The 25,212-nt window shown below is 46.6% G+C and overlaps 1 protein-coding gene across 4 annotated transcripts in view; it reads left to right on the plus strand.

The window, feature by feature from the left end:
• SPTBN1 (spectrin beta, non-erythrocytic 1) overlaps positions 1–25,212 on the plus strand; it is a 210,708-nt gene that overhangs the window by 157,587 nt on the left and 27,909 nt on the right. For all 4 annotated transcript variants that reach the window (XM_018055241.1, XM_018055242.1, XM_018055243.1 and 1 more), the window contains 14 exons: positions 710–801; positions 2,220–2,300; positions 2,660–2,775; positions 5,919–6,031; positions 7,152–7,339; positions 8,344–8,461; positions 9,470–9,628; positions 10,247–10,549; positions 12,481–12,634; positions 13,237–14,107; positions 14,202–14,339; positions 15,124–15,880; positions 16,689–16,891; positions 21,644–21,734. In XM_018055241.1, the coding sequence (XP_017910730.1) occupies positions 710–801; positions 2,220–2,300; positions 2,660–2,775; positions 5,919–6,031; positions 7,152–7,339; positions 8,344–8,461; positions 9,470–9,628; positions 10,247–10,549; positions 12,481–12,634; positions 13,237–14,107; positions 14,202–14,339; positions 15,124–15,880; positions 16,689–16,891; positions 21,644–21,734 (3,384 nt within the window). The remainder of the gene's footprint in view (positions 1–709; positions 802–2,219; positions 2,301–2,659; positions 2,776–5,918; positions 6,032–7,151; positions 7,340–8,343; positions 8,462–9,469; positions 9,629–10,246; positions 10,550–12,480; positions 12,635–13,236; positions 14,108–14,201; positions 14,340–15,123; positions 15,881–16,688; positions 16,892–21,643; positions 21,735–25,212) is intronic.

Consider the following 25,212-nt stretch of genomic DNA (forward strand, 5'->3'; position numbering starts at 1 on the left):
TAGAGTACCAGCAAGGTCAAAGGAGGGCCCACTTATAGGTCACAGACTTCTCATTGTATCCTCACTTGGTGGAGGGCTCTAGGAAGCTCTCTGGAGCCTCTTTTATAAAGCACGCATCCCATTCATGAGGCCCAGGACTCCCAAAGTCCCTGCCTCTTCATAATCACTTTTTGAGGGGATTAGGATTTGAGCATAAGAATTAGTGAGAGTTGGGAGCACAAATATGCAGACCATGTAGCACAGAGCGTGGAAGCACAGCATTTCAGGGCACCGTTTCTCTGAGAGTTTGGGTCAGTTTTCAGGAAATGGTGCATACACAGTCCTCATCAACAAAGGACTCATTGACTGTGGTGTGGGAAAGCTTTGGTTGTGCAAAAACAGTATTTTCCTAGAGTCTGCTGGGATTCAAAGTGTACCATACCAGCCACCATTCTAGCCTGTGGTTGAGAAAGATGGGCTATGCTGGGAGTAGAAATGATCCCTAATAGGTTCTTGGAAGTCATGGCAGGTCTTGACTTTACTCTTTGTGCAAAGTAGAGAACCTGGTTCTGGTCGTTATTTCCAAGAAGGAAACCGGGCTTCAGAAAGCAGTTTTCATTGACCCTCAGAGTAGACATTCTGCAAGGCTAGGTGTTGACCTAAAGTTTACTCATTATGTATATGCAGACCTGACATATCTGTTCGTCTAATATTTCTCTGTAAACCTTAGATCCAGGATATCAGTGTAGAAACTGAAGACAACAAAGAGAAGAAATCTGCCAAGGATGCTTTGCTCTTGTGGTGCCAGATGAAGACAGCTGGGTGAGCATGAACCCGGGGTTTAGAGACTACTTCTGCCCAGACTCAGTTTCACCAGAGTCATCACTTAACCGGTGTTGACAAGTATCTTTTCCACTGCTTCCACTGAGATGTCTTGTTAACTTGTAAGCAGTTGAGACGCTGACATTTCAGCTAGCTCTTGGAACGGAATGAGTTGATTTATATTCTGGACCTGTCATCTGTACAATCATTTTCCTTCTGTTTGTTTATTAAGGAAGTTCCAGAGAGAAGTTTATCTTGAATTTTAAAACCCTGAAACTGTGTTTAAAAATCTCATCCATGGTATTTGTAAAAGTTGTGGGCTTTCTCCTCTAAGTTCTGTGCTTTGGGAAGCTTTGTGCAGTAAACTTAAGTGGACAGATGTAAGGTACAAACTTAGTCTCTGTACGTTATCTGAGTTTGCCTGCCTTTTATTCTTTCATTGAAATTTCAGTGAAGATATTTTTTAGAGAACTGCATCTTGTCTATTGCTCACTGAAACTGTTGAAGCTCCCAGGTACTAACTGAGAACTGGTTTTGTCCCAGGTTGATTTTTATTAAGTTTCTGTTGAATTTGTTACCATATTTCTTTTGCTTATGTTCTGGGTTTTTGGCCGTGAGGCATCTGAGATCTTAGCTCCCCAACTGATCAGGGATGCAGGGATCGAACCCGCATTCTCTGAATTGGAAGACAAAGTCCTAACCCCTGGGTCACCAGGGAAGTCCCCCAGGTTAATCTTGTAGGTCAGGGCTACATAGAGGACAGTTGTAACTGTAATGGGCGTGGTCAGCGATAACTGTGGAAACCATAAAGAATGTAAGGCTTAGTAAGGGGATCAAGTTAGGAATGAACTTTTAATCAGCCATGGACAGAAAGTTATTAATAATCAATGTAGTGTAGAGTAGCAGATTGATTACTGGTAAGCGTTACAGGGAAGCGTTTCAGGAAGGTACTTGTTTTATGAAACTTCATCCAGTTCAGTGATATAAGGAAGAGGGAAAGCTGAGTGTTTGAACAGGTAACCCCAGCTACTTCCTCTCCCAAAGTGATGTGTGCACTCAGGTATCCGTGTTTGCAGGCTTCTCATAGCTGTGCTGGGGGCGTGGAAAGCCAGTGAAGCAAGGAAACCTTAGAGGCATCTAGTCAGGGTTGCCTTTTTCTCAGTAAGCATGATGTTTTCAATCGAGGACACAGATCACAGGTTGAAATTACCAAGAAAGAAAGCCATGTAAATATGTGTTTGTTTTTATTTTTCAACAAGCAGAAGTTTAGATGATCTTAGCTTCAGCTTGGTTGTCTTCAGTGTCTTTATTTCGTTACTGTCTCACATTTTCTCAGTCCCAGCAGGCTTTTCTTTAAGTACTACATTTAGCAAAGCACAGAACTTTATTTGGTAATTGCCTTGTGTTGTGTTTCTTAGGTACCCCAATGTCAACATTCACAATTTCACCACCAGCTGGAGGGATGGCATGGCCTTCAATGCACTGATACACAAACACCGGTGAGTCCTTCGCGGTCACGCTGACCACGTGGGGGGAGGACGTTGACACCCTTGTGTAGCCGACTGGGGTGATGTTCCATCTTCACATTTGTTGCCTTAGATGTTGCAACACAGTGGAAATCCCTGCCTTCTACTTGAGGAGAGTGGGAAAAAGTGTGTAAAGTGTCCCAAACAAAGGAAACAAGTGTGCCAATTCTCTTCAGTTCTCTTAATAAACTTTGAGGTTGTTTATTCAAAAATTGGGTTTCATTGTTTGATGATTAAATATCGTAGGCTTTTACTCCTAAGTGGACACCATTGGTCTCACGGTGTGTTTTCAAGCTGCGGTTTCTGTTGTGTTCCACTGTTGTTCTCCACAGGCCTGACCTGATAGATTTTGACAAACTAAAGAAATCCAATGCACACTACAATCTGCAGAATGCCTTTAACCTGGCAGAGCAACACCTTGGCCTCACTAAACTCTTGGACCCCGAAGGTAAGGAGCTGAGGGGTAAGAGGAGTAAATAAAAAATCTGCTTCATGTCAGTTTGTTTACGGGCACCATGTGCTTTGGGAATTATCTAAGGAAGAGGAGCTTAATGTTGGTCTATGAATTACTTGAGGATTTGTGTAAAGGATTATACCTGAAAAGGCCTTGAAAGATGAGTATGATTTAAACATGTTCCAAAGGAGAGGTCAGGGTAGGCAGAGGGATTTATATGAGCAAAGGAACGAGGAAAGAGGAAGGTATAACAGGGGGCTAACAGTTCATTGGGGGTGGTATTAGCTTAACAGTAGGAAAAACACAACCAGAAGGATGACTGGGGGCCCAACAGGTAACAGTTTTTCGAGGTTATTCAGCAGGCAGTGGGGAGTCACCATAGGTGATTAGCCTCTGTGTTTAAGGAAGACGTGAGCAGGCTCTCACTTGCTGGTTGACTGATAGTCAGGCCCCCCCACCCCGCCCCCGGGCAAGAGCATGGTTTGGCCTCAGGGCAGGAAGGTTTAGGAGCCTCCTTAGCAGACTGTGTAGTATTTGCTTCTCGGTAAGAAGAACTTAAATGAGGACAATGCACCAGGAGCCTGTGGGTGGCAGAAAGAGTAACACGCAGTCCCTCCTTGTGGCCCGCTGCTTGGCGGCACGGCACCTTACTCTGCACGGAACCAGCCTCTCTCTGCCCCACAGATCCCTGCAGCAGAACCTCAGAGACTGACTGTGGACGACACAGAGCAGACCTGTGCGGGGCAATCCAATGGGCTGTAACTCCTTTATTAACAAAATCCTAATTGTAGGCTTCATCTTAACATGAGCTATCATAATGTTTTCTCATGTGGAGAAGTATTCAAACTGAGAAAGAATTTGTAGGGCTGGAGCTTTTTAGACCCTCTTAGCTGTGAGCAGATACTGAGAAAAAGCTGTTTGTGAGTGAAAGTTTAAAGTTCTTATAAATATAGAACAGGAAGTTAAACTCCCCAAGGGCAGATCGAGGTCATGAGGCTGCCAGGCAGGCTTCTTGCTATTTTCCAGTGCATCAGATTCACTGATAGGTTTACTGCAGGAAGCTGAGATAAAATTATCTTTGTGCCAGCCTGTTAAGTGATTTCTCAATATAAACACAAAACTAAAATTCCTTTGGCTGTGATAAATCTTTGTACTTAACCCCTGCCTTACTGTGGAAAGACATTCTCCCTGAGCCATAGATCTTTGTGCTGAGATAAAGAATCTTTTTTTGAAATCATTGTGATAAAAAATTTAATAACTTGCTCATTAGTTGATCTTTCTAATCACCACCCACTATGAAAAGGTCATTTGAAGACGAGCTAAAAAAAGCAGTTGCTGTCATTCATCCTGTGGTTTTGATCTTGATTATTAGTTGTCCTTAGCTATTGTTAGTTGCCCAGTGTCCCAGAGAACATCCGTTTAAATACAATTGTAAACAAGTTCAAAAAGGTCTTGCTTGCTCTCTCCTTCCCAGTCATCTCCCATTTTGTGTTTATTAAATTATACACACAGCCAGGGCCGGCACTTTTTCCCTAACCTTCTCCAGTTCTGTCTCCGTGGGGCCCACATTGACAGAGCCAGACACAGGAGTTGGTCACGGGCCCTGGAGTGGGAAGAGTAGCTGTGGCCCCATCTTCCACTGGCTGCCTCAGTGACCCTGGGCAGGGAGCTTTCCCACGCTGTGCCCCGGTGGTCTTGTCTTTAAGAGAAACAACCCTATCCACTTCTATCCTCCTGGCAGCAGTGGAGGTGCACAAGTGAATGCGCATTGCAGAAGAGCCCACTGTGTCAGCAAAGAGCGTTCTGTGTGTTCTCTCCTCAGTGTATCCTGAACTGAGTACCTCCATCACTGCCATAGACTGGCCACCTTCATTCATTTGCTCCCTCCCTCAATAAATATTTATTGACCACTCACTCTCTATATATACAGCACATTAGGAGGGGAGGAGCAGAGTGACACTCAGTCTTACAAGACTAATGAAATGTGCATATGTAATCATAGAGCCTGACAGAAAGCAGAGTATTAACAAAGAGGACAGAGGAAACAGTCATTCCAGCTGCAGGCATCAGAAATGACTGTGAGGGAGCGTTAGTTTCTAAACTGGACCTAGAGGATAGGAAGAATGTGACGGGGGCAGGGAAGGCCCTTTCAGGCAAAGGGAAGTTGAAAGTGGAAGGAATATTGGAAATTGCTGGGGTGGTGATGGTGATGGTGGTGATGGTGGTGAATAGTTCAATTTGGTTCAGATCTATGGCACCTTAGAAGAACTAGTAGGCTGTAGGATGAGAAATGTCTAGAATGGTGCTTGCCACTTAGAGGAAGCTTGATAAATATTCAATGGATGGATAAAAGGAAGGGAGAGAGGGAAGCAAAGTTACGGGAAGTTGTAGAGGACTTCGGGACTTATTTTTCAGACTGCAGGGCACTTTTTGAGTAGTTCGGGCTTAGAGGAAGTATGCTCACAGCTCTGCTTCTGGAACATCAGCTGGGTGCAGTGTGTAAAGGGAATTGAGTAGCAGGGAGACCCAGTGAGGAAGCCATTGCTTCAGGTCGGGTTATGTGACCGTGAGAGTCTGATCTGAGAGTGACAGTAGATTCCATGAATAGAATCATCTGGTCTCAGCCCTGGTGACTGACTGGATGTGAGTAACAAGAAGATAAAGATGTCCTCAGGCTTAGTGACTGGGAAAAACTCTGGTGCCATTGTCCAAAATAAGAAGCACAGAGCAGCCTGGGGTGGGGGAGGTGAACATGGTGTGTCTGGGTAGTACCCACATCGCTGAGTTATCTGACTCAATTCTAACTATGTTATTTATTTCCATGTAGTAGTTTTGTGTGTATTTCATCATCTCAGTGGCCTAGGATTCTTGAGAGAAAGGATCAGGTCTTTTAAGACTTTAATGTCTTTATTGGCAATAGGAGGCAGTTTTGAATGTTCATATAATAAAAGAGGTGGTGAGGTGGTTTCATCTTCGTTAGTTAGCGTTACAATCAGCACTCTGATGGCAGAACTTCAAGCCCCCAAAAATGAAGGCACAGGCCTGTTGAGTGTTGAGCAGCTCTTCTGGGTTGTTCCTGTTGCCTGGGTGGCAATGCAGTGAGCAAAGCACCAAACAGAATCTCCTCTGGGTTACAGATATCAGTGTGGACCACCCCGATGAGAAGTCCATTATCACTTACGTGGTGACTTACTACCACTACTTCTCAAAGATGAAGGCCTTGGCTGTTGAAGGAAAACGAATTGGAAAGGTGAGCTCACACCAGTCCTGTAAGTTGTGAGACGCAATGAAGGTTTGTGTCTAAATGTGTTGCCACCATGTCTCAAACGTTGAGGTGCTGGGAGTTCTTGATGAAGTTCTCCAATGGTAGGGAAGTAGGCAGAAGCCTGCCATCCCAAAGAGGAGCAGGAGTTGGGAGGGGTGGCTGAAACATGTAGGAAGAAAGTTCAGGAGGTCTCACCCAGGGCTTCCCTGCTGGCTGAGCTGGCAAAGGATCTGCCTGCAGTGCGGGAAACCCTGGTTCCATTCCTGCATTGGGAAGATCCCCTGGAGAAGGACAGGCTGCCCACTTCAGTATTCTTGGGCTTCCCTGTTGGCTCAGATGGTAAAGAATCCTCTTGCAATGTGGGAGACCTGAGTTTGATCCCTGGGTTGGAAACATCCCCTGGAGGCAGGCTTGGCAGCCCACTCCAGAATTCTTGCCTAGAGAATCCCCATGGACAGAGGAACCTGGCAGGGGCTGTAGCCCATGGAGTCGCAAAGAATTGGACGTGACTAAGTGATGCTGCACACAGGCACGCAGACCCGAAACACCCCTCCCCTACAGCCTTGCCAGAAAATTGGGTATTAAAAATCTGATTGAGTTGCCTGATGTTACTGATGTGAAAATCCTACTTAAATGCTTGGAAAGGCCTTAGAATAGGGCTTTTTAAATTCTTTTGTTTGGCTGATGTTCCCTTGCCATATATTTCAAAACACCTCAGACCAGAGGACCTTGTTTTCCCAGTGCAATTGAATGGAAAATTCACGGGCGTTCATGGAATATGACCAAACCAGATAGCGCCCTTTTTGTTTCTCTAGGAATTTTGGAGCCTAGGCATCAGGTGTCATTCAGCATCTTAAACCCTTTGCCTGGGGGTTGGGAAGTTACAGAACCAATTACAGTTGAGTTAAGCTGTCATTGCTCACAAATAATAGCCACAGTCTGAGCACCTGTTAGCAAATGGTTCTTGGAGTTTAGTGCCAAAGTCTCAAAGAACCATTTCAAAGCCAATCATTAAGCATGTGCCGGCTCCTGGAGGGCTGCAGTCAGGTTCCCCTTAGGTAGTGATACTATCTTGCTTTTCCATTTTTCTAACCCTTGTTTACAGGTGCTTGACAACGCTATTGAAACAGAAAAAATGATTGAAAAGTATGAGTCCCTTGCCTCTGACCTTCTGGAGTGGATTGAACAAACCATCATTATTTTGAACAATCGCAAATTTGCCAACTCACTCGTTGGAGTTCAGCAGCAGCTTCAGGCGTTCAACACTTACCGCACTGTGGAGAAGCCCCCCAAGTAAGATGCAGATTGGAATGCATTACCCTTCCTACAGCCACAGACCCCTCTTTTCTGACTCACATGGTCTCATCTCAAAGTGAATGCCTTTCCCCAGCGGCCTGTCCTACTTGTATGCATCTGAGTCTGTGTTGCTGAGACTTATTACAAATTGTACCCACTGTGAGCCTTTTCCAGTAGAAATGTGCCGCTGGGACATGGGATATGTGAGAATCCTAAGAAATGGTGCAGGTCCCCAGTTCCTTCTCCTGAGCTCTTGGGCCTACTGTGTTTCAGAATTCCATCGTTTCTGGATTTTAGAGAACTAGCAGATATGTTGTGTTATAAGCCTCCAGGTGGTCTGAGGCTGTTACTCATAATCAAGCCCACTAACGTATCAGTAGCAAAACGTGTAAATATTCACAAAGCGTGAATGAAGAAAGGATAGTTTCATATCAGTTCAGATCAGGTTTTGTTGCCCCCCCCAAAGTTTGATTGTTCACATATCTTAAAAATTCATAACTGCCTAGTAAGCATTGTGGATCTTATCTGTTGCTTATTATGATTAGAGTCATTCCTCCTTTTTTCTGAAAACTCCACTCAGTAGTAAATTCCTGGCTGAAGTCTCTGCAGCCTGTTGACAGTGACACTGGGTGGGTGGTTGAAATAATCCTTGTTGAATGCATTCAGCTGTGAAGCAAGTTCATCGTCCAGGGTTTGGTGTCTAAATCTTGATGGAGTTGATTAACAGAAGAGTAGCACTCTGTGCCCCCAAATGTAAATGTCAGGAATAGTAACCAACCTCAAGAAAAACCCCACAGTTGGGCACATATTGAGGTCTGCAGTACCCAAAAACTGTGGTTTCTGTAACACACACGTGTTTTGCATAAATCGGGATGGGGAGAAATGGCTTTTAAAATTGTGAGGCTGCATGAAGTGTCTTTTTCTCCAGAAGCAGATGAGTTTTCCCCTTTGAAGAAACAAAATATAGTAGATAATGTTTGTGGCTGGTTTTCTCTGCCTAGATTTACTGAGAAGGGGAACTTGGAAGTCCTGCTTTTCACCATTCAGAGCAAGATGAGGGCCAATAACCAGAAGGTCTACATGCCCCGGGAGGGGAAGCTCATCTCTGACATTAACAAGGTATAAGACCCAGCCATCTGGCCTGCTCTGTGGGCCCCAGCCTCCTGTAGGTTTTCTGGTGCTCTCAGTGGGTCTTGATTGCTGAGAGATCTTAGAAGACCCCTTCCTGGCCTGTCGAGTTACTGAGTGACAGTCGTTGCTCAGATAGTGCTCAGGATCAATGGAGTGCTTGTGGTGATTTGGGGGACTTGACTGGAGGTTTGGGGGGATGTTAGATTTTATCAAACCAGGTTTAGCCTGTTTACCTTGCTACTCAGATCCACAGTCAGTTTACCTCTCATCTGTCCCAGGCTGCTGGCTCAGCCATCTTTCAATTGCAGACAAGAGAATTCAAAACCTTATGTATCTGGAATCCCTAGAGGTTAGGGCTTAGGATTTTGACTCCTTCTGTCAAGGAAGTTGTCAAAAAAATTGTTTCTATACCTGTTGTGTCTCCAAGTATTTCATTTCATTATTTCTAAGTAGAAACTTGAAAAAAATGTAGAACCGTGATCAGTTGTACACATTTCGATCTCTTTTAAGAGGACTTTGTTAAATAATGTGAAATAAAATATCTCACAGGAATGAATTTAATTGGTGAGGATTTGGGAAAAAATACTCAGATCTATGAATTGAAAATAAGTGGCTCAGAGTGCAGCGAATGAAAGATTAATAATATGATTTCTTAGAAGTCGTTTATCTTTTTTATATGCTGAGAGCTATTGAAGATACTTTGCTTCCTCTCAATGAAAGTTAAGAGATTTGTAACTTAAGTTACGTTGTTCCATATCTTCACTGTTTTGTTTTCCAGATGTAACACAGGTTTTAAATTTAGATAGGGGAGAGTATTCCCATGGGGCTCAACTGAGAGAAAATGATTTTTTTTCCCCAAGGCCAAGAGTCCCTGAGGGTGGGAATGGGATTTCCCTCTTAAGTTCTTAGGTCTTTTTGAGAAGCACTGGCTGTTAACTGCAGCCTAGGAATGGCTCCTTGAATATAGCCGGAAATCATTCTCTTTCATTTCCACAGGCCTGGGAAAGACTGGAAAAAGCAGAACATGAGCGAGAACTGGCCCTGCGAAACGAGCTCATAAGACAGGAGAAACTGGAACAGCTCGCCCGCAGATTCGACCGCAAGGCAGCTATGAGAGAGACCTGGCTGAGTGAGAACCAGCGTCTGGTGTCCCAGGTCTGCTCCAGAACTGTGTCCCTCAGAGCCTAGGCCATGCCTGGGGCCTTCGGACAGCTGTTGTCCACATCCAGCACCCCATCTCATCCACTTCCCGTGGAGAGGATGTTGATGATTTCCAATACAGTTTCTCTTCTACTATTTATCTAACTTTTCATAGATCTGGAAGTAGCTCAAACAAAGTTTGTTGAGAGCTAATGAGTATGTGTGAACCGTTGACACACCGTTTTTAAAATTTCCCCTTTCTCCCAGCCTTTGGCCTTCAAGGCAGCTAGACTGGCCTTGAAGTAAATAAGTGGCTCCTTTTCTTCTTGGCTTAACATAAGCCATCACCTGCTCCAGTCTCATAGGTCAGATGCTGCATACATGCCTCGCACCTCTGTAAAGCAAATTGTCACTGGTTTGCTCTGGGCCCATGAGCAGTTCTGCGGGCCTCAGGGAAGGCAGAGGCCCGTGGGGTCGGCACTCAGGAGTCAATGTTTGATTTTTGGGACTCCACCCCCACCCCCCAAAATTAATGGGTGTGCTCCGGACTCCACTTCCGTTTTCTGTTTCTTTGTTCCACACTGGATGGCTTTTGAATTTTGTGTTTGTTCTTTCTGTCCCCTTTTGTCTTAGGACAACTTTGGATTTGACCTTCCCGCCGTTGAGGCCGCCACGAAAAAGCATGAGGCCATTGAGACTGACATCGCTGCATACGAGGAGCGTGTGCAGGCTGTGGTGGCTGTGGCCAGGGAACTGGAGGCAGAGAACTACCACGACATCAAGCGTATCACAGCACGGAAGGACAATGTCATCCGGCTCTGGGAGTACCTGCTGGAGCTGCTCAGGGCCCGGAGACAGCGCCTCGAGATGAACCTGGGGCTGCAGAAGATATTCCAGGAAATGCTGTACATCATGGACTGGATGGATGAAATGAAGGTAAAAGACATGCCTGCCTACAGGCTGGAGCTCACTCAGTCAGGCCTCTCTCTCTTCTGGGCCCCGCCCACTAACCCCCAACACACAGTAATGCCCCGGTCTAGTCGCCCACGTACAGCCAGAGAAGGGCCATGTCACTCATGGGAAGGCTGTTGGCTCACACGTTAAATGAGCTGTGAAGTGAGAAGTTGTAACAGGACCAGTTCCATAGCTGAAAGTCTGCTGCTGTGACTCAGATCTAATTTAGAGAGATTCCATGGTAGGCGATCAGTAATTGTGATTTTCTGTGGTTTTAATTCTTTAGCATTGAGCCAGATCTCTGTCTCATTGGTCTATGTATGAGTGGCTCTGCTTTGGGGAAGGGCCCAGGCAGGTGGTGTAGAAGAGCAGGAGGCAGCGTGGACAGAGTGCAGCCCTGCCACCAGGCAGCCAGAGTCCAGATTGTGAGTGCCACAGCTTCCCTGCCTTCCTCTGCAAGTGGAGGATGTGCTTACCGTCTCCCTTGTGCGGTTACAGAAAGAATTAAGTGCAGGACGGGGGCTGGAGGGGCTGCCAGTGCTCCCCTTCCATTACTGGTAGCTCTGAGCATGGAGTTCCCAGCTCCCCCCTGACCCAGGAGGAGCCCTGCCTGTCCTGTCCTCTGATGCAGGCCCCTGATAAGAGCTCACTCATACCCAGCCATTCTCCTCCAGCTGGGAGGCGTTCAGCCCCGTAGCCAGGGCAGAGTAGGGCAGTTTTCAGGCAGGACCATGAAGCCTCCTTTATCTCGCACACTGTGTTCGTTTCTAAGCTTGACCTGCGAGGATTTCCTTCCTGGGATGTAAGCCCTTGTCTTGTGCTTACCTCTTGAACTGTTCCTGCCAGGGGGAGCAAGGTCACTTCATACCATTAGTTTTTCCCTTTTATGGTCCCAGATTTGTGATGTTCTCATATTCATATATGTTCTCATTAATCTTAACTGCCTAAAATAGAAATGTTCATAAAATCTAGCAGAGAGGTGCTTTGTACTTTAGAATTGATCCTCCACTTTGTAACTCAGATTGGGCCAGAGACCTCCTCCTAAGTAAGAGTGAAGTAGAAATTCCATCTGGAGAGGATGTCTGATGAGACCACCCTTCTCCCCAAATTGGGGTGATGGAAGAAATGAATGTTAGCCGGTTCAAACTTAAACCTGAGGCATTGCTTAGGGCGTTGTCCTAAGGGTGATAGTCACCTGAGCTGACCCTGTTCTCCTTATTTGATTAAAGATGTGGTCTGTAATTAGCTTCCCTGGTGGCTCAGATGGTAAAGCGTCTGGCTGCAATGTGGGAAGCCCGGGTTCGATCCCTGGGTCAGGAAGATCCCCTGGAGAAAGAAATGGTAACCCACTCCAATACTCTTGCCTGGAAAATTCTATGGATGGAGGAGCCTGGTAGGCTACAGTCCATGGGGTCTGTAAGCTTTTCCACCTGATGCCTTTTCCCATTGACTGTAAGTACAGAGGTATACCAATGAGCTCTCAGACAAGGTGAGCATCCAGTTAAGGAGTCAGCAGCTTCGAGGAGATGTCTTTAAACTGTGATATGAAGCAGCTGTCACCTTTATTGTCTTTTCTTGAATAGTTGTTACTGCACCAGTTTCTTCTTGGAGGCCCGGTTTATTTCATACTGATGCCCCATCCCTTCCTTTTTTTTTTCCCCCTATTCTATACTTTTTAGTGTAGGTTTGGCTTCTTATTCAACATAGATGATCATTAGTTTATTAAGTCTCTCCTGCTGCTTTTGGGTTTGTTTGCTCTGATTTTCTTGCCATCATCTTCCTCTAAAGATACAGGGAGGGTGGCTGGAGGGACGATACAGCTTGGCTGCTGGCTCCCATCCTGTCCACAGATTATGAGACACTGAAGTCCAGGTTGTACTCACAGTTGTCTTCTCTGTGCCTCTTGTGTTCAGGTGCTGTTATTGTCTCAAGACTATGGCAAACACTTGCTCGGCGTGGAAGACCTGTTACAGAAGCATGCCCTGGTTGAAGCAGACATTGGCATCCAGGCAGAGCGGGTGAGAGGTGTCAACGCTTCTGCCCAGAAGTTCGCAACTGACGGGGAAGGTAAGGATGGACCGACCCTGACGGTACCTCCTCATCACCAGAGGCCCATCTCTAGAGACTTGGATGAGCTGTCTGTGGTAGTGCAGCCTTGAAAGGTACCAGCCATTTGTGGGTTCCCAGTGGGCCATGTTGGGGATTTAACAGGATGCTGTAGGGTGGCCTTCTGAACATTTTTAACTTCTTGTTACTTTTCTGAAATGGACCTATCTTTTCCTTCAGTACCCAAGTGCTACTTGCTTATGTTGGGCAGTGAACTTTGCCACTGCTTGGCGTGGCTCTCTTCGCTTTCACACTTGGTCGTGCAGATATTTGTTCTAAGTTTGTTTGGAAAGGTTTGGTTTTGTGCAGGTTCAGAAACATTTAAATGCAGCTGCCTTCTTTTTTATAGTTTACCTCGTTTTTTGGTTCCTAAGTGACCGAAAAGAAAATAATACTTAGGGAAAAAAAATCATTGCTCCTCCCTCCTTCCTAGACGGTGACCCTGCACTTTGCATGAATGGGGGACCTAGGAAGGAGAACAGGGATGTAACTGACTGCCTATCTGTGCATGGGAGCCCATGCTTCCGCTGTCACACCCATGTGCCCGCCTTGATGTTACACAGGTTACAAGCCCTGCGACCCCCAGGTAATCCGAGACCGAGTGGCCCATATGGAGTTCTGTTACCAAGAGCTTTGCCAGCTGGCGGCTGAGCGCCGGGCCCGCCTGGAAGAGTCCCGTCGCCTCTGGAAGTTCTTCTGGGAGATGGCAGAGGAGGAGGGCTGGATCCGGGAGAAGGAGAAGATCCTGTCCTCTGATGACTATGGCAAGGACCTCACAAGTGTCATGCGCCTGCTCAGCAAGCACCGGGCATTCGAGGATGAGATGAGTGGCCGCAGTGGCCACTTCGAGCAAGCCATCAAGGAGGGCGAAGACATGATCGCCGAGGAGCACTTCGGGTCAGAGAAGATCCGGGAGCGGATTGCCTACATCCGCGAGCAGTGGGCCCACCTGGAGGAGCTCTCCGCCATCCGCAAGAAGCGCCTGGAGGAGGCCTCACTGCTGCACCAGTTCCAGGCGGATGCTGACGACATCGACGCCTGGATGCTGGACATCCTCAAGATCGTCTCCAGCAACGACGTGGGCCACGACGAGTACTCCACCCAGTCCCTGGTCAAGAAGCACAAGGACGTGGCGGAGGAGATCGCCAACTACCGGCCCACCATCGACTCGCTGCACGAGCAAGCCAGCGCCCTGCCCCAGGAGCACGCTGAGTCCCCCGACGTGCGGGGCCGGCTGGCGGGCATTGAGGAGCGCTACAAGGAGGTGGCCGAGCTGACGCGGCTGCGGAAGCAGGCGCTGCAGGACACTCTGGCCCTGTACAAGATGTTCAGCGAGGCCGATGCCTGTGAGCTCTGGATTGACGAGAAGGAGCAGTGGCTCAACAACATGCAAATCCCAGAGAAGCTGGAAGACCTGGAGGTCATCCAGCACAGGTGAGCTGCTGCTGTGAGATCCCCCACCCACCCTCCCACCCTGTGCAGCTTCAGTGACCAAGCAGGTGACCACTCTGTCAAATTGCCTTTGCAGATTCGAGAGCCTCGAACCGGAGATGAACAACCAGGCATCCCGGGTGGCAGTGGTGAACCAGATTGCTCGGCAGCTGATGCATAGCGGCCACCCAAGTGAGAAGGAGATCAAAGCCCAGCAGGACAAGCTCAACACAAGGTGAGCGTGAGGCCAGTGGCAGCAGGCTGGCTCCCTATGCTCGCCCAGGAGGGTCGGGGTTGCCCCCCGAGCCTCATGGTCAGGGATTTCCTGCATGGGGTCACTGACACTGTGGCGCCATTGTCGTGGCATCAGCATTTGTCCTTTGACATACTCTGGTTTTCTGAGAAGTGTCTCTGAGGGCAACATGGTTCAGGGCACCCCTCCCCCATGTGGGAAGCGAGAGCCTGCGTGAGACCCATGCCCAGCATAGTGGGTCATGGCATCAAGGTGGCTCTTCTGCTGTCCCTTTTAAAGTGATTTCTGGAACAGGGTTTTAGCATGTTTGAGATGTAATTGGTGGATGAAAGTCCTAATTATCAAGGTAGACTTTTGTCCTGGTCTTATCTTTCTATTGAATAAATACATTTGAGTGGGTCGTGGTGGCAGCTGAAGCCTTGGGGTATGGGACATGTTTAGTAGGTGCAGCTTGGAGGTAAGAGGTGCATTGCAGTCAGGAGTTAAGTGACTTTGGGGGACAGATGTCTTGTCATTGCTCGCCTTTCCGCTCTTTAAGTTCCTTTCCTTGTCAGGCTTCTTACAGATTAGAGTGTGTCCCTGAGCTTTTGCGATGGTGGTACTTGGTGTCCACATACTGAGGGAGGTGGTTTTCCAAACAGCACATAGTCAGAGCAGAAGTGGCAGCAGAATGGCAGCTCTGACCATTACTGTGAATTTCATTGTCCAGCCACCGCCTTTTGTCCTGTCTCTCACACTGCCTTCTCTGCCACCCTGGCATCCACAGGTGGAGCCAGTTCAGGGAGCTGGTGGACCGGAAGAAGGACGCGCTCCTCTCTGCCCTGAGCATCCAAAACTACCACCTCGAGTGCAACGAAACCAAGTCATGGATCCGGGAGAAGACCAAAGTCATCGAATCCACCCAGGACCTGGGCAACGACCTGGCGGGTGTCATGGCCCTGCAGCGCAAGCTGACCGGCATGGAGCGGGACCTCGTGGCCATCGAGGCGAAACTGAGTGACCTGCAGAAGGAGGCCGAGAAGCTGGAGTCCGAGCACCCCGACCAGGCCCAGGCTATCCTGTCTCGGCTGGCCGAGATCAGTGACGTGTGGGAGGAGATGAAGACCACGCTGAAGAACCGTGAGGCCTCCCTGGGAGAGGCCAGCAAGCTGCAGCAGTTCCTGCGGGACCTGGACGACTTCCAGTCTTGGCTCTCCAGGACACAGACTGCCATTGCCTCGGAGGACATGCCTAACACCCTGACCGAGGCTGAGAAGCTCCTCACGCAGCACGAGAACATCAAAAACGAGATCGACAACTATGAGGAGGACTACCAGAAGATGAGGGACATGGGCGAGATGGTCACCCAGGGCCAGACAGACGCCCAGTACATGTTCCTGCGGCAGCGGCTGCAGGCCCTGGACACAGGCTGGAACGAGCTCCACAAGATGTGGGAGAACAGGCAGAGCCTTCTCTCCCAGTCCCACGCCCACCAGCAGTTCCTGCGGGACACCAAGCAGGCCGAAGCCTTCCTGAACAACCAGGTAACGTCCCCCACCGCTTGGCGTCCTCCCCATCAGGCTGGGCCTCGGCTGCCTGTGGGCTGCCGGTTTATACCTACTTGTGTGAAGTTAGAAGAGCAATGGACAAACACTTGTTTTCCCTGACTTCTAAGGCACTGAAACCCGTCACAGTGAAGGGGATAGAACTGAAGATTCCCATGGAGGCTGCCTTGCCTTGCAAAGTATCGTTGCACCACAATAACGGTCTAGGACCTCTTAATGTCTCATAGTATGTTATCATAGTAGTTCATTACATTGGCAACATTCTGAGATGTATTAATCCAATCGAAAAGTATTTGGGGGGAACTTTTTTTTTTCTGAATGGTTCTGTCTTTCTTGCTCTTAGAAAGGTCAGGGTCTTGATCAAGTGACACAATGCAGAAATTAGAGAAAGAGCTAAGGATGGTCACCAGCAGCAGAGTTGATAATGTCTCTTGAAAGATTAGGTTTGAAGAATCTGTTGCTATCACCTTATGGACACATCTGTGGATCCTTGTGGCTGATGCACAAGCCTTCATTTACTTCCCTCACTTGCTTGGGAGGAAAAATGAGAGCATTTAACCACTTACAGGAATCTAATAGTCACTTTTGGCATCTCATTGGGATATTTCCCCTCCTCCCAACTTTTTATATTATCTGACTCCATAGATAATTTTAGCTAAGTGTGACAAAGCAGTTGTTGCAAAGTGTGGAAATAGGGAAGACTGGTTTTTATTTTTTTTTCATATTCAGAAGGCAAGTTGTATCTCATGATTTTTCATCTTGCTGTGATTTTCTCTTTTTAATTAAGGAGTATGTTTTGGCCCATACTGAAATGCCCACCACCTTGGAAGGAGCTGAAGCAGCTATTAAAAAACAAGAGGATTTCATGACCACCATGGATGCCAATGAGGAGAAGATCAACGCGGTTGTGGAAACGGGCCGGAGGCTGGTGAGCGATGGGAACATCAACTCGGATCGCATCCAGGAGAAGGTGGACTCCATCGACGACAGGTGCGGAGTCCTGAGGCCCTTAAGGAAGTCTTGCCCCCTGGGGCTCTCAAGCAACTGTATCATTGGCCAACATCTTTGGGGCTGTGGGTTTAAATTCCAAAGTGGGCAGGATACGGGCTTCTAGTAAAATTTAATCTACAAAAGAAAGCCTGAAAAGCCAAGCTACTCCCTGATCAAAGACTTACAGCGCTGAAGTGCTGAGTAGCAGTGAGGTATAAGCCTGCCCCGTAAGAGGTGACACACAGCACGACACAGAGCACATCGCCCAGTGGGACCCTGAGAGCCAGACGCTTCCCCATCCAGCCAAACCCACATTCACTGTCACCCAAGCAAGACTCCTCTGAGGTCCCAGGAGGGGTAGGGAAGAAGGGCAGGGTTTGCTTGTCTGAGTACCTGGCAGAGCCAAAAAGGGAGCATCACTAGGCCTTTACTAGAAGGCCTAAGGATACTGCTGTATTGGCATCTCATTTATGAGAAAAGACCTTTTTCCTCTTCAGCCAAGCTCTCTCCACCATTAGATGCTGCTGTTTTGTTTTTATTTTCAGTTCCAAGAGATTTTTCTTCCTGGCCACATTCTGTGTCAGACCCTCTCTCCTAACACTCACTCTGCCTTGGTTATTACTAAAGCAGGAGGTCTAGTGGATCTGGTTTGGACACACAGCCTGGCCTCGTTCTGGCCTGTTCTGAGCGGGCCACTTCTCTCCAGGGATGGCCTATCTGAGTCAGTCACCAGTTTCTGTTACAGCTGATCTCCCCTGGTCCCAACCTGGGCCAGATTTACAGGCTCACTGTGAGATGATGTCATCAAGAAACAAGCTCTTTTTCAAGGCTCCTCTGACCTTCCAGTGCAGTGAGGAGGAAGACCTGCCAATGGGGAGCAGTTCCTTACCGTGTCCGAGAGGGTGTCCTGGGACCCTGGGCCACGCAGACGTGCCACGATCTGCAGTGGAGAGGGGACCGACTCGTTGTCCATAAAGATCGCGCTCCTGGCTTTAGCCAGTCTGTCCCGTGCACTGATTCAGATCCTAAACCATATGCTGTAAGGATGGTGTGGGAATAGGATATAAGGCAGATTATAATTTTGTATCTGTTGCTTTTAAAACAGCTACAAAAAAAAAAAAGATCTCTCCACCTTCAAATAAGTATGAGAAACAAGGATTGAGCAAGACAGTTTTAACAAGGAGAAAAAGAATTTCCTTTTCTCCCGGTGTTAAATCTCACTATTTTGTAAACATAATATCCCACGTTCCTCCACGTTAGATGCACACAGCTGGTTTCCTGAAGATGGGCTGGGCCACTGGGGACACTTGTGTTTAGACGGGCGTGCAGCTGCCTGGCCACTTCCTCAGTGTGTTGATCTCCCCCCACCCCACCCCCATGCCGCAGCTGCAGGGGCTTGTTGGAAGCAGGTGATGCTGTGAAGACTGGAGACTCCTGGATATAGAGAACATTTTAGCAGCTCTTTGTTGCAGCTTAAGCTTCCTTTTGTCCTTGACTCAGAGCCTGGGCACCTGGGGTTCCAAGGCCTCCTGGGGATTTCTGTTGTTAAAAGCAGTGGGAAGACGATCCTCTGCTGTCCTTAAGCTTAACAGAGAGAGAAGGGGGTGGGGCTTTCTGGTGATCTACCCTCAGAAGGATTACATTTTCTAATTTTCCTCAGCATATGTTCCCTGAATTCTGGTTTCACTTTAATATCCCCAGAGACCTCAAAATCTGAAACTTGACCCCAGAGGATACTGGTCTGTTATAAAAATATACAAATCTGAGTTCCAGGTGGTGTCGGAGCACGAGCTAAGTAAATATCTAAACCTTTGGGATCTGATCCCCATCCAGAAACATTCTGACGCTCCCATGAAGCTATTTTTGTAGAATGCAAAATCATTATAACGTGCTTACATTCCGGAAATCTTGTCGATTACCGCTGAGTTCGTTGAAATGAAAAAGTGCTAGAACAAAGACACTGACTTAACAGATGTGGGTAGGGTTTGAGTGGCCTTTATAGTGCCTTTGACGTGGTGGGAAGGAGCCTGCAGTCCAAGTCTGCTCAAGGCAAGTAGGAACAGGTGAGCTTCCTGGCTCAGAGGAAAATTCCAGCCACAGTGCAGTCCTGGGAGAAAAGGAAATCTGTCCAGTTTCATAAAGCCAGACCCTCCCTATCTCACATGGGAACAAAACTTTAAAATTACCAGCATGCTTTACTCATTTACCTGTGGTTCTTCACTTTTCATAAGAACCAGAGTTGAACCTAGTATCTGCCTCTTGTGATGAGGAGCTTTTGAGTCTCATTATAGGGGTAGGAGGTGAGGGATGGAAAGAAAGCAAGAAATTTAACCTCATCCCAAACAGCATGCTAAAGAGTAAGAGAAATGGCCAAGTTCTGGAAGGTCCTTCCCTTTAATTAAATCCGTGATCCAACCTCGAAGGACCTCCCTGAGTTTCACTTCACATGAACACCAGGGTGGAGAAAAATTGTCCAGGCAGAAATCTGTTGGGCACATGTGAATCTTCATTTTATAAGAGATACATTCAAGATTCCTTCTGGTGGTATTTCTCTCTATGTTGAATTTTCTTAGTGTCTGAGGTTATTTTTAGCTGTTACTTCAGTGAGCTTCAAGGTTGCATGACCTGTTTTAACTGTCTGTGTCTCTGATTACTTCTTGCCATGACAGCATTTTCGTGTGATGCTTGGGAAAGAAATGAGATCTTTTCTTCAAGGCCTTTGACTCGAAGCAGGACTCTTGCATTTTGTGACTTAACTCCAACTCAGATTACGTTCCTCTGGAAGATTTGCTTTATTTTTCTTAAACCCCCGTGAAAACAGTGACTGGAACTTGAGGGTTGGGAACTTGAAGGACTTTGCTTGACATTCCTTCCCCACCCACATTTTTTGGATGACTAATTCCTTTAATCCGAAATCACAATCTTTAAAAAAAAATTTTTTTAAGTTTTCATCTTTGAGAAAGGATTGCAATAAAGTAAAGGGACTTAGGCCTTTTAAAATTATTACTATAAAAGTCACAGTGTTATAAATGTGGCATAGAGGGTGGAAACTACTACCTTTTAATCTCACCCTTAGCACATGCCACTTTGGTTTTTGCTTTCTAATCTGTGCCTTGGAATTTTTTATCATTAATGCATTAACTTTTTTTAAATTTAGCATCATATAAGAAGTACTTTTCTATTGTTGCATTTTGCTTAAGTGGTATAAACATATTAAGACCCCTTTGCCTGAAGCTACAAAATCCCTTTCAACTAAAAACAAAAAAGTAAACTGTTATCTTATGTGTTGAGCAATTCCCTGACAGTGTTCTTTCCATTCGCATCATCCCTGTGATCTGGGAGCTGGAGGAGCAGTGAGTGATTCCCTTTGGTCTACAGGCAGATGGTGGCCTCAGTGCTACCAGTGTCCCTTGCCACTACTCCCTGCAGACCTGTGTGACGCGCGGGTCATTACGATCTTCTTGCACTCAAAGAAGGTATTTTAAAAGCCAGCCTATAGCAGGTGCTCCCTGAGCTGTCCTTTCTTGGCATCATGGAGAATCAGAGGTCATGTTCTTCCTCATCCCGGCCATGGGGGTTAGTGAGGTTGGTCAAGAGATCTTGCCCAGACACTGCAGCAAGAAGGGACTTGGCAGGAAAACCCAAACCTTCCCATTTGCACTCTCCCTTCAGGAGATCTGGGTTCATCCTTGGGTTGGGAAGATCCCTTGGAGAAGGAAAAGGCTACCCACTTCAATATTCTGGCCTGGAAATTTCCATGAACTCTATAGTCCATGGGGTCACAAAGAGAGACACGACTGAGTGATTTTCACTTTCACCTTTCGCCATTCTTCATACCCTGTGCTTAGGCCAGCTGGCACTTGGGTTCCTTGGAAGTATGAGGAGCTGTGTTACGGTGATGCTTCTCGATTCTCAGTGTAGTATGGCTCTCCTTGAGGCAATAGAACCACATGAAGGCAGTAGTGTCCATGGCACTCACCGCATTCACGTGGCTCTTCTTCACAGTCCAGTGGGAAAGCCCCTGGGAGTGGAAAGAAGTCTTGCAGGGGGCTCCCTGTACCTCCATGGTGTGTGCCAAGAAGCCCTGTGGCTGCGTCTGAGCTGTGGAGTAAGTGCCTGGTGTCACTTGTCATTTCACCAAGTTCAGCAGCTCCTTCTGATTGTTCTAAGTGTCTTGGTTAAGGTTTTGTGCTTTAACTTCTGTAAGCCTTGGTTACCCTTATGCATTGATAAAGATGGGGATTGAGAAGGTAGACGATCTCACAGGTCTAAAAATTTTCATTCTTGGTTTATTGTTGTTTGGGACAAGCTTTTCTCATGATGAGAATCTTATCATCAGGAAATGTACTTTGAAGCCAGTTACATGGTTTTCGGTATTTTCTTAGCCATGTACATGGTCTGTCACCCAGGTATGAGTTTCCTAAAGATCAATTTTACATTTTCCCAGTTCCTAAAATGGAGAGTTGTGCTGAGTGCCTGCTCATGGTATCTTTCCCTAGCACCAGACTTAGGAAGCTCTGTTGCTTGCATCCTGGCTGGCTGTGTGGCTGGGACAGGTGTTCTGGCTTCTTGTACCATGGCTTACTCATTTGAATGCTCGACTCCCTTGTTTATTTTGTCTCCTTGACATAATCAAGAACTGTCAGCAGATTGTTTTCAGCGTGTAGAGAAACCCAGAAAAGAAACTGAATTGCAAATTCTGTATTTTAAGAATTCCTTTCTAAAAAATCATCTTTATTATCATTATAACAGACACAGGAAGAATCGCGAGGCAGCCAGTGAGCTTCTGATGAGACTGAAGGACAACAGGGATCTTCAGAAATTCCTGCAAGACTGTCAGGAGGTACATCGCCCTTTAACGCCTCCTTTCCTCTTTTCTAACAAGAGCCACCAAGCATTTGGCAGAAGAACCCTTGGGATTGTAAAATGAACTGAGGCCAGAAATTCACACCAGAAATTTGCAGGTGGGGCAGTGTCAGTTCTCCAGCCTACAAGCTACCACTTAGAGTAACCAAATTATTACAGTCTAGAACTATGCTATTCAACACAGCAGATACTAACCACATGTGGCTGCCTCATTTTAAATGAAGTTAAGACTGTAGTTTTCCATCATGCTGGCTGTACTTAAGTGCTCAGCAGCCGACTGTGATTCATGGCTGCCATATTGTATGGACAGTGCAGATGTAGAACATTGCCATGGTCAAAGACAGTGATATTCTCAAATATTCTATAGCCTAAAGCATCTACTATTTAAAGTAAGGCAGAGTTACTAGTAGGGAAGGAAAGAAATGAAAGAAACTGCAGTTGGCTACCCAGGTAAGAAGAAAGATTTCAAAAAATACACACAGTTTTCTTACTCATTGAAGACCTTGAAATATCCATCCTTCAGGCTCCTGCCAAGAGCAGTAATCCTGATCTCAGACTCTTGAGTTTTAACATGTGGTATTCATCTGATGATTCTCTATTTTATACTCCCCTGATATGTGCATAAACAAACTGGGAAAACTAAAGTTAGCCAGTAAAACGCAGCCTGTCTGTAAGCTGGTTGGAAGGAAGCATCTAGCTGACTTCACATGCGTGAGATCACTAGCACATCGTATTTCACTATTGACCAGAGAACCATGGTGAGACTCAGTCCTCTCTGGTTTATTAGACTAAATCTCATCAGAGGCAGAAGTGGGATGAAAAATATCCAAGGGAAGCTGTAGGGATCTTGGGGAAGGGGAACTGAAGATGGAGAGGGGAAGATCAAGGTCATATGCTAAGAATATGACCAGACTCTTCATGAATCCTTTGCATGTAAACTTGTAGCTGTGTGTTAAATATGGCTCTCATAACAGTTGAATCAGAGCCGGAGACAGAAGCAATCCTTCATGTCTATTAAACTGCTCTCTTACTGTGAATCTTAAAATGTGCTCCAGCAGCTAAACCTTACGAAGGAAGAGAAGCCCCTCAACTGTGTAGCTTAGGGTCTGTTGACATTCAGGGCCACACTGATGAATCTGGGTCCCTGGAGGGGTTTGCCTGGAGCCAGACAGGCGAGGCCAGGAGTGCCTCTTCAAGTCACTCCCGAGCATGAATAACCCATTTGAATAGGATGCTCGTTTAAAGAGGCATTCATGTCTCCAGACAAGACCCAGGGAAGAGTAATGGATTCAGGGTTAGCTGTGTAGAGTCGCATGACATGCTGCAGTGAATACCAAGTGGCCCTTCAGCCCTAGAGGGAGTGAAAAGTTGTCAAGAGACGTTTGCAGCTTGGGCTGTGTGTGCCGTTCCCAGATTGGAAGTCCCTGAAGTACCTTAACGTTGCCCTTGAAGCCCCGCCAGTGACTTGTTTTAACCTCAGATCAGACGGGAAGGGGGTCTGCTGGGGAAACCAATGGGACCCCATCCCTTTGCTTAAAGAACAGGTTACTGAGATGAAATCCATTGACCTGAGCATGGTGAAATTTGGACTGAATTTAGGGAAAAGAATGCCAGGAAATAAGCAGGAAGTGAGGGGACAGAGGAACCTTTGAGAGAGGCTCAGTTGAAATTTCCAGCCCCTGATTTTCCATTCCCATCCGTGTGGATTCATAAATAGAAACATGTGGGAAAAGTAAGTAGATAAGATGTAGTCCTTCCAAGTAGAATCACAGGAAATAGTTTCAGTAGATCTTTAGATCTTTGTTAATTCTTGTTCCAGATGAGCGTCCTTGGTTACAAGGAATCTACTCCCTGACACACACCAGTGACCCATAGGCACACCCAGAGGGCTCAGCCCTGTGTGATTTCCCCTCCAAGAGTGCCCAGAGGTTTTGGCTGGACTTCTTTGTCCTGGAGATGATTTTCAGGTCTCTTTGTGACTGCTGGTGCCAGGTCTCCCTGGGTTATCTATTTTTTCTTTCCTTGAACCTTGTTAAAAGTTAGTACAACCATAAGATCTGCTGGGGGTACCACATCAGCATATATAGATGCTGAATAAAGACTGAATTTACAAATAAAGACTGAATTTAGGTCAGGTTTGTCAAAATGTGTCAAAGTGTTAGTCACTCAGTCGTGTCCGACTCTTTGTGACCCTATGGACTGTAGCCCGCCCAGCTCCTCTGTACGTTCAGTTCTTCAAGCAAAACTACCGGAGTGGGTAGCCATTCCCTTCTCCAGGGGTCTTTCCGACCCAAGAGTCAAACCCAGGTCTCCTGGATTACATGTAGATTCCTTACAGTCTGAGCCACCTGGGAAGCCCAGTAGTTTCCACAAAGCGACAGAATTTAGGTCAGGTTTGGGGGCTTCAAAACCCTTGGTGTAGAAGTACCAGCAAAGAGTGCTATTATTATTAAGGAATAGTCTTCTTTATTAATTTTCCGTTATTTGGCCTCATTAAAATATGCCCATTTTAAACCAGAATCTCTGAGAATGGAGTCTATGGGTGGACTAGCCCTACATATGAAAACCTACTTCTTATTGTGCTGGTGGATACTTACAGAGCACCCAGAAGTCAGATTTAATGCTGCTGCTTGCTGTTGGTATTGTTCAAGGTCTAGGAAATCCAGATGGTCTCCCTGCCACACCCCCTTCCTGGTTGGTTGGAGGCTAGAGGAGGCTGGGATGTAAGCTCTACCATTGTTGCCACCCACCACGAATACTTCCTGGAGGGGGAAATTCATTGCCGCAGTGCAGGGAGGATGAGCAGGGCCTAGCTAATCACAGTTACAGATGGCAATGCAAACAGCATCATGTTTTTTGTGTTGTTATTTTAATATGATACCCTGAAAAATGAGTGATATAAAAGGTCCTGCTTTTCTATTCTATTCCCTGTTTCCATACCTCCTGTTTTCTGAAACGGATTTCTTCCTCCCCTGGAGGGCAATATAACTATATGCGGTGGCACCGGCATAGCGGGTTCAGCGCTTTGCTTTGAGCTTAATCCAGTGATCAAAGCATTTGTTCCTATCCTTTTCTAATCTGCACAGTGTTCTATTCTGCAGAGAATGAGCATATTCTTAAATGACCTTTGTCAGTGCCCACGGATAATAACTATGGGTCTGATTCCAGAATGCTGATAGAGGTCTGATGAACTAGCAAGTTCCACAGCTCTGTCTCATTGTGCTGTGTCACATGCTGCTTTATCTGCAGGATGATGTGTTCAGCAAAGAGCAGATTTGTTTATAAGCCTCTGATTTTTATGTGGCTCCTTTTTCTTTTAATCTCTCTTGGGTAGGTGGTTATGAATAGAGAAAATATGTGGATGTCCTTTGCACTTTGGATCATTGCCATTTATTATGTTTAGTGTGCACGTGAGGAATACAGGGTAAAGTTTTTCCATTTGCTTTCCTCTTAAC

Source organism: Capra hircus, chromosome 11, assembly GCF_001704415.2.
Source record: "Capra hircus breed San Clemente chromosome 11, ASM170441v1, whole genome shotgun sequence".
Taxonomy (NCBI): domain Eukaryota; kingdom Metazoa; phylum Chordata; class Mammalia; order Artiodactyla; family Bovidae; genus Capra; species Capra hircus.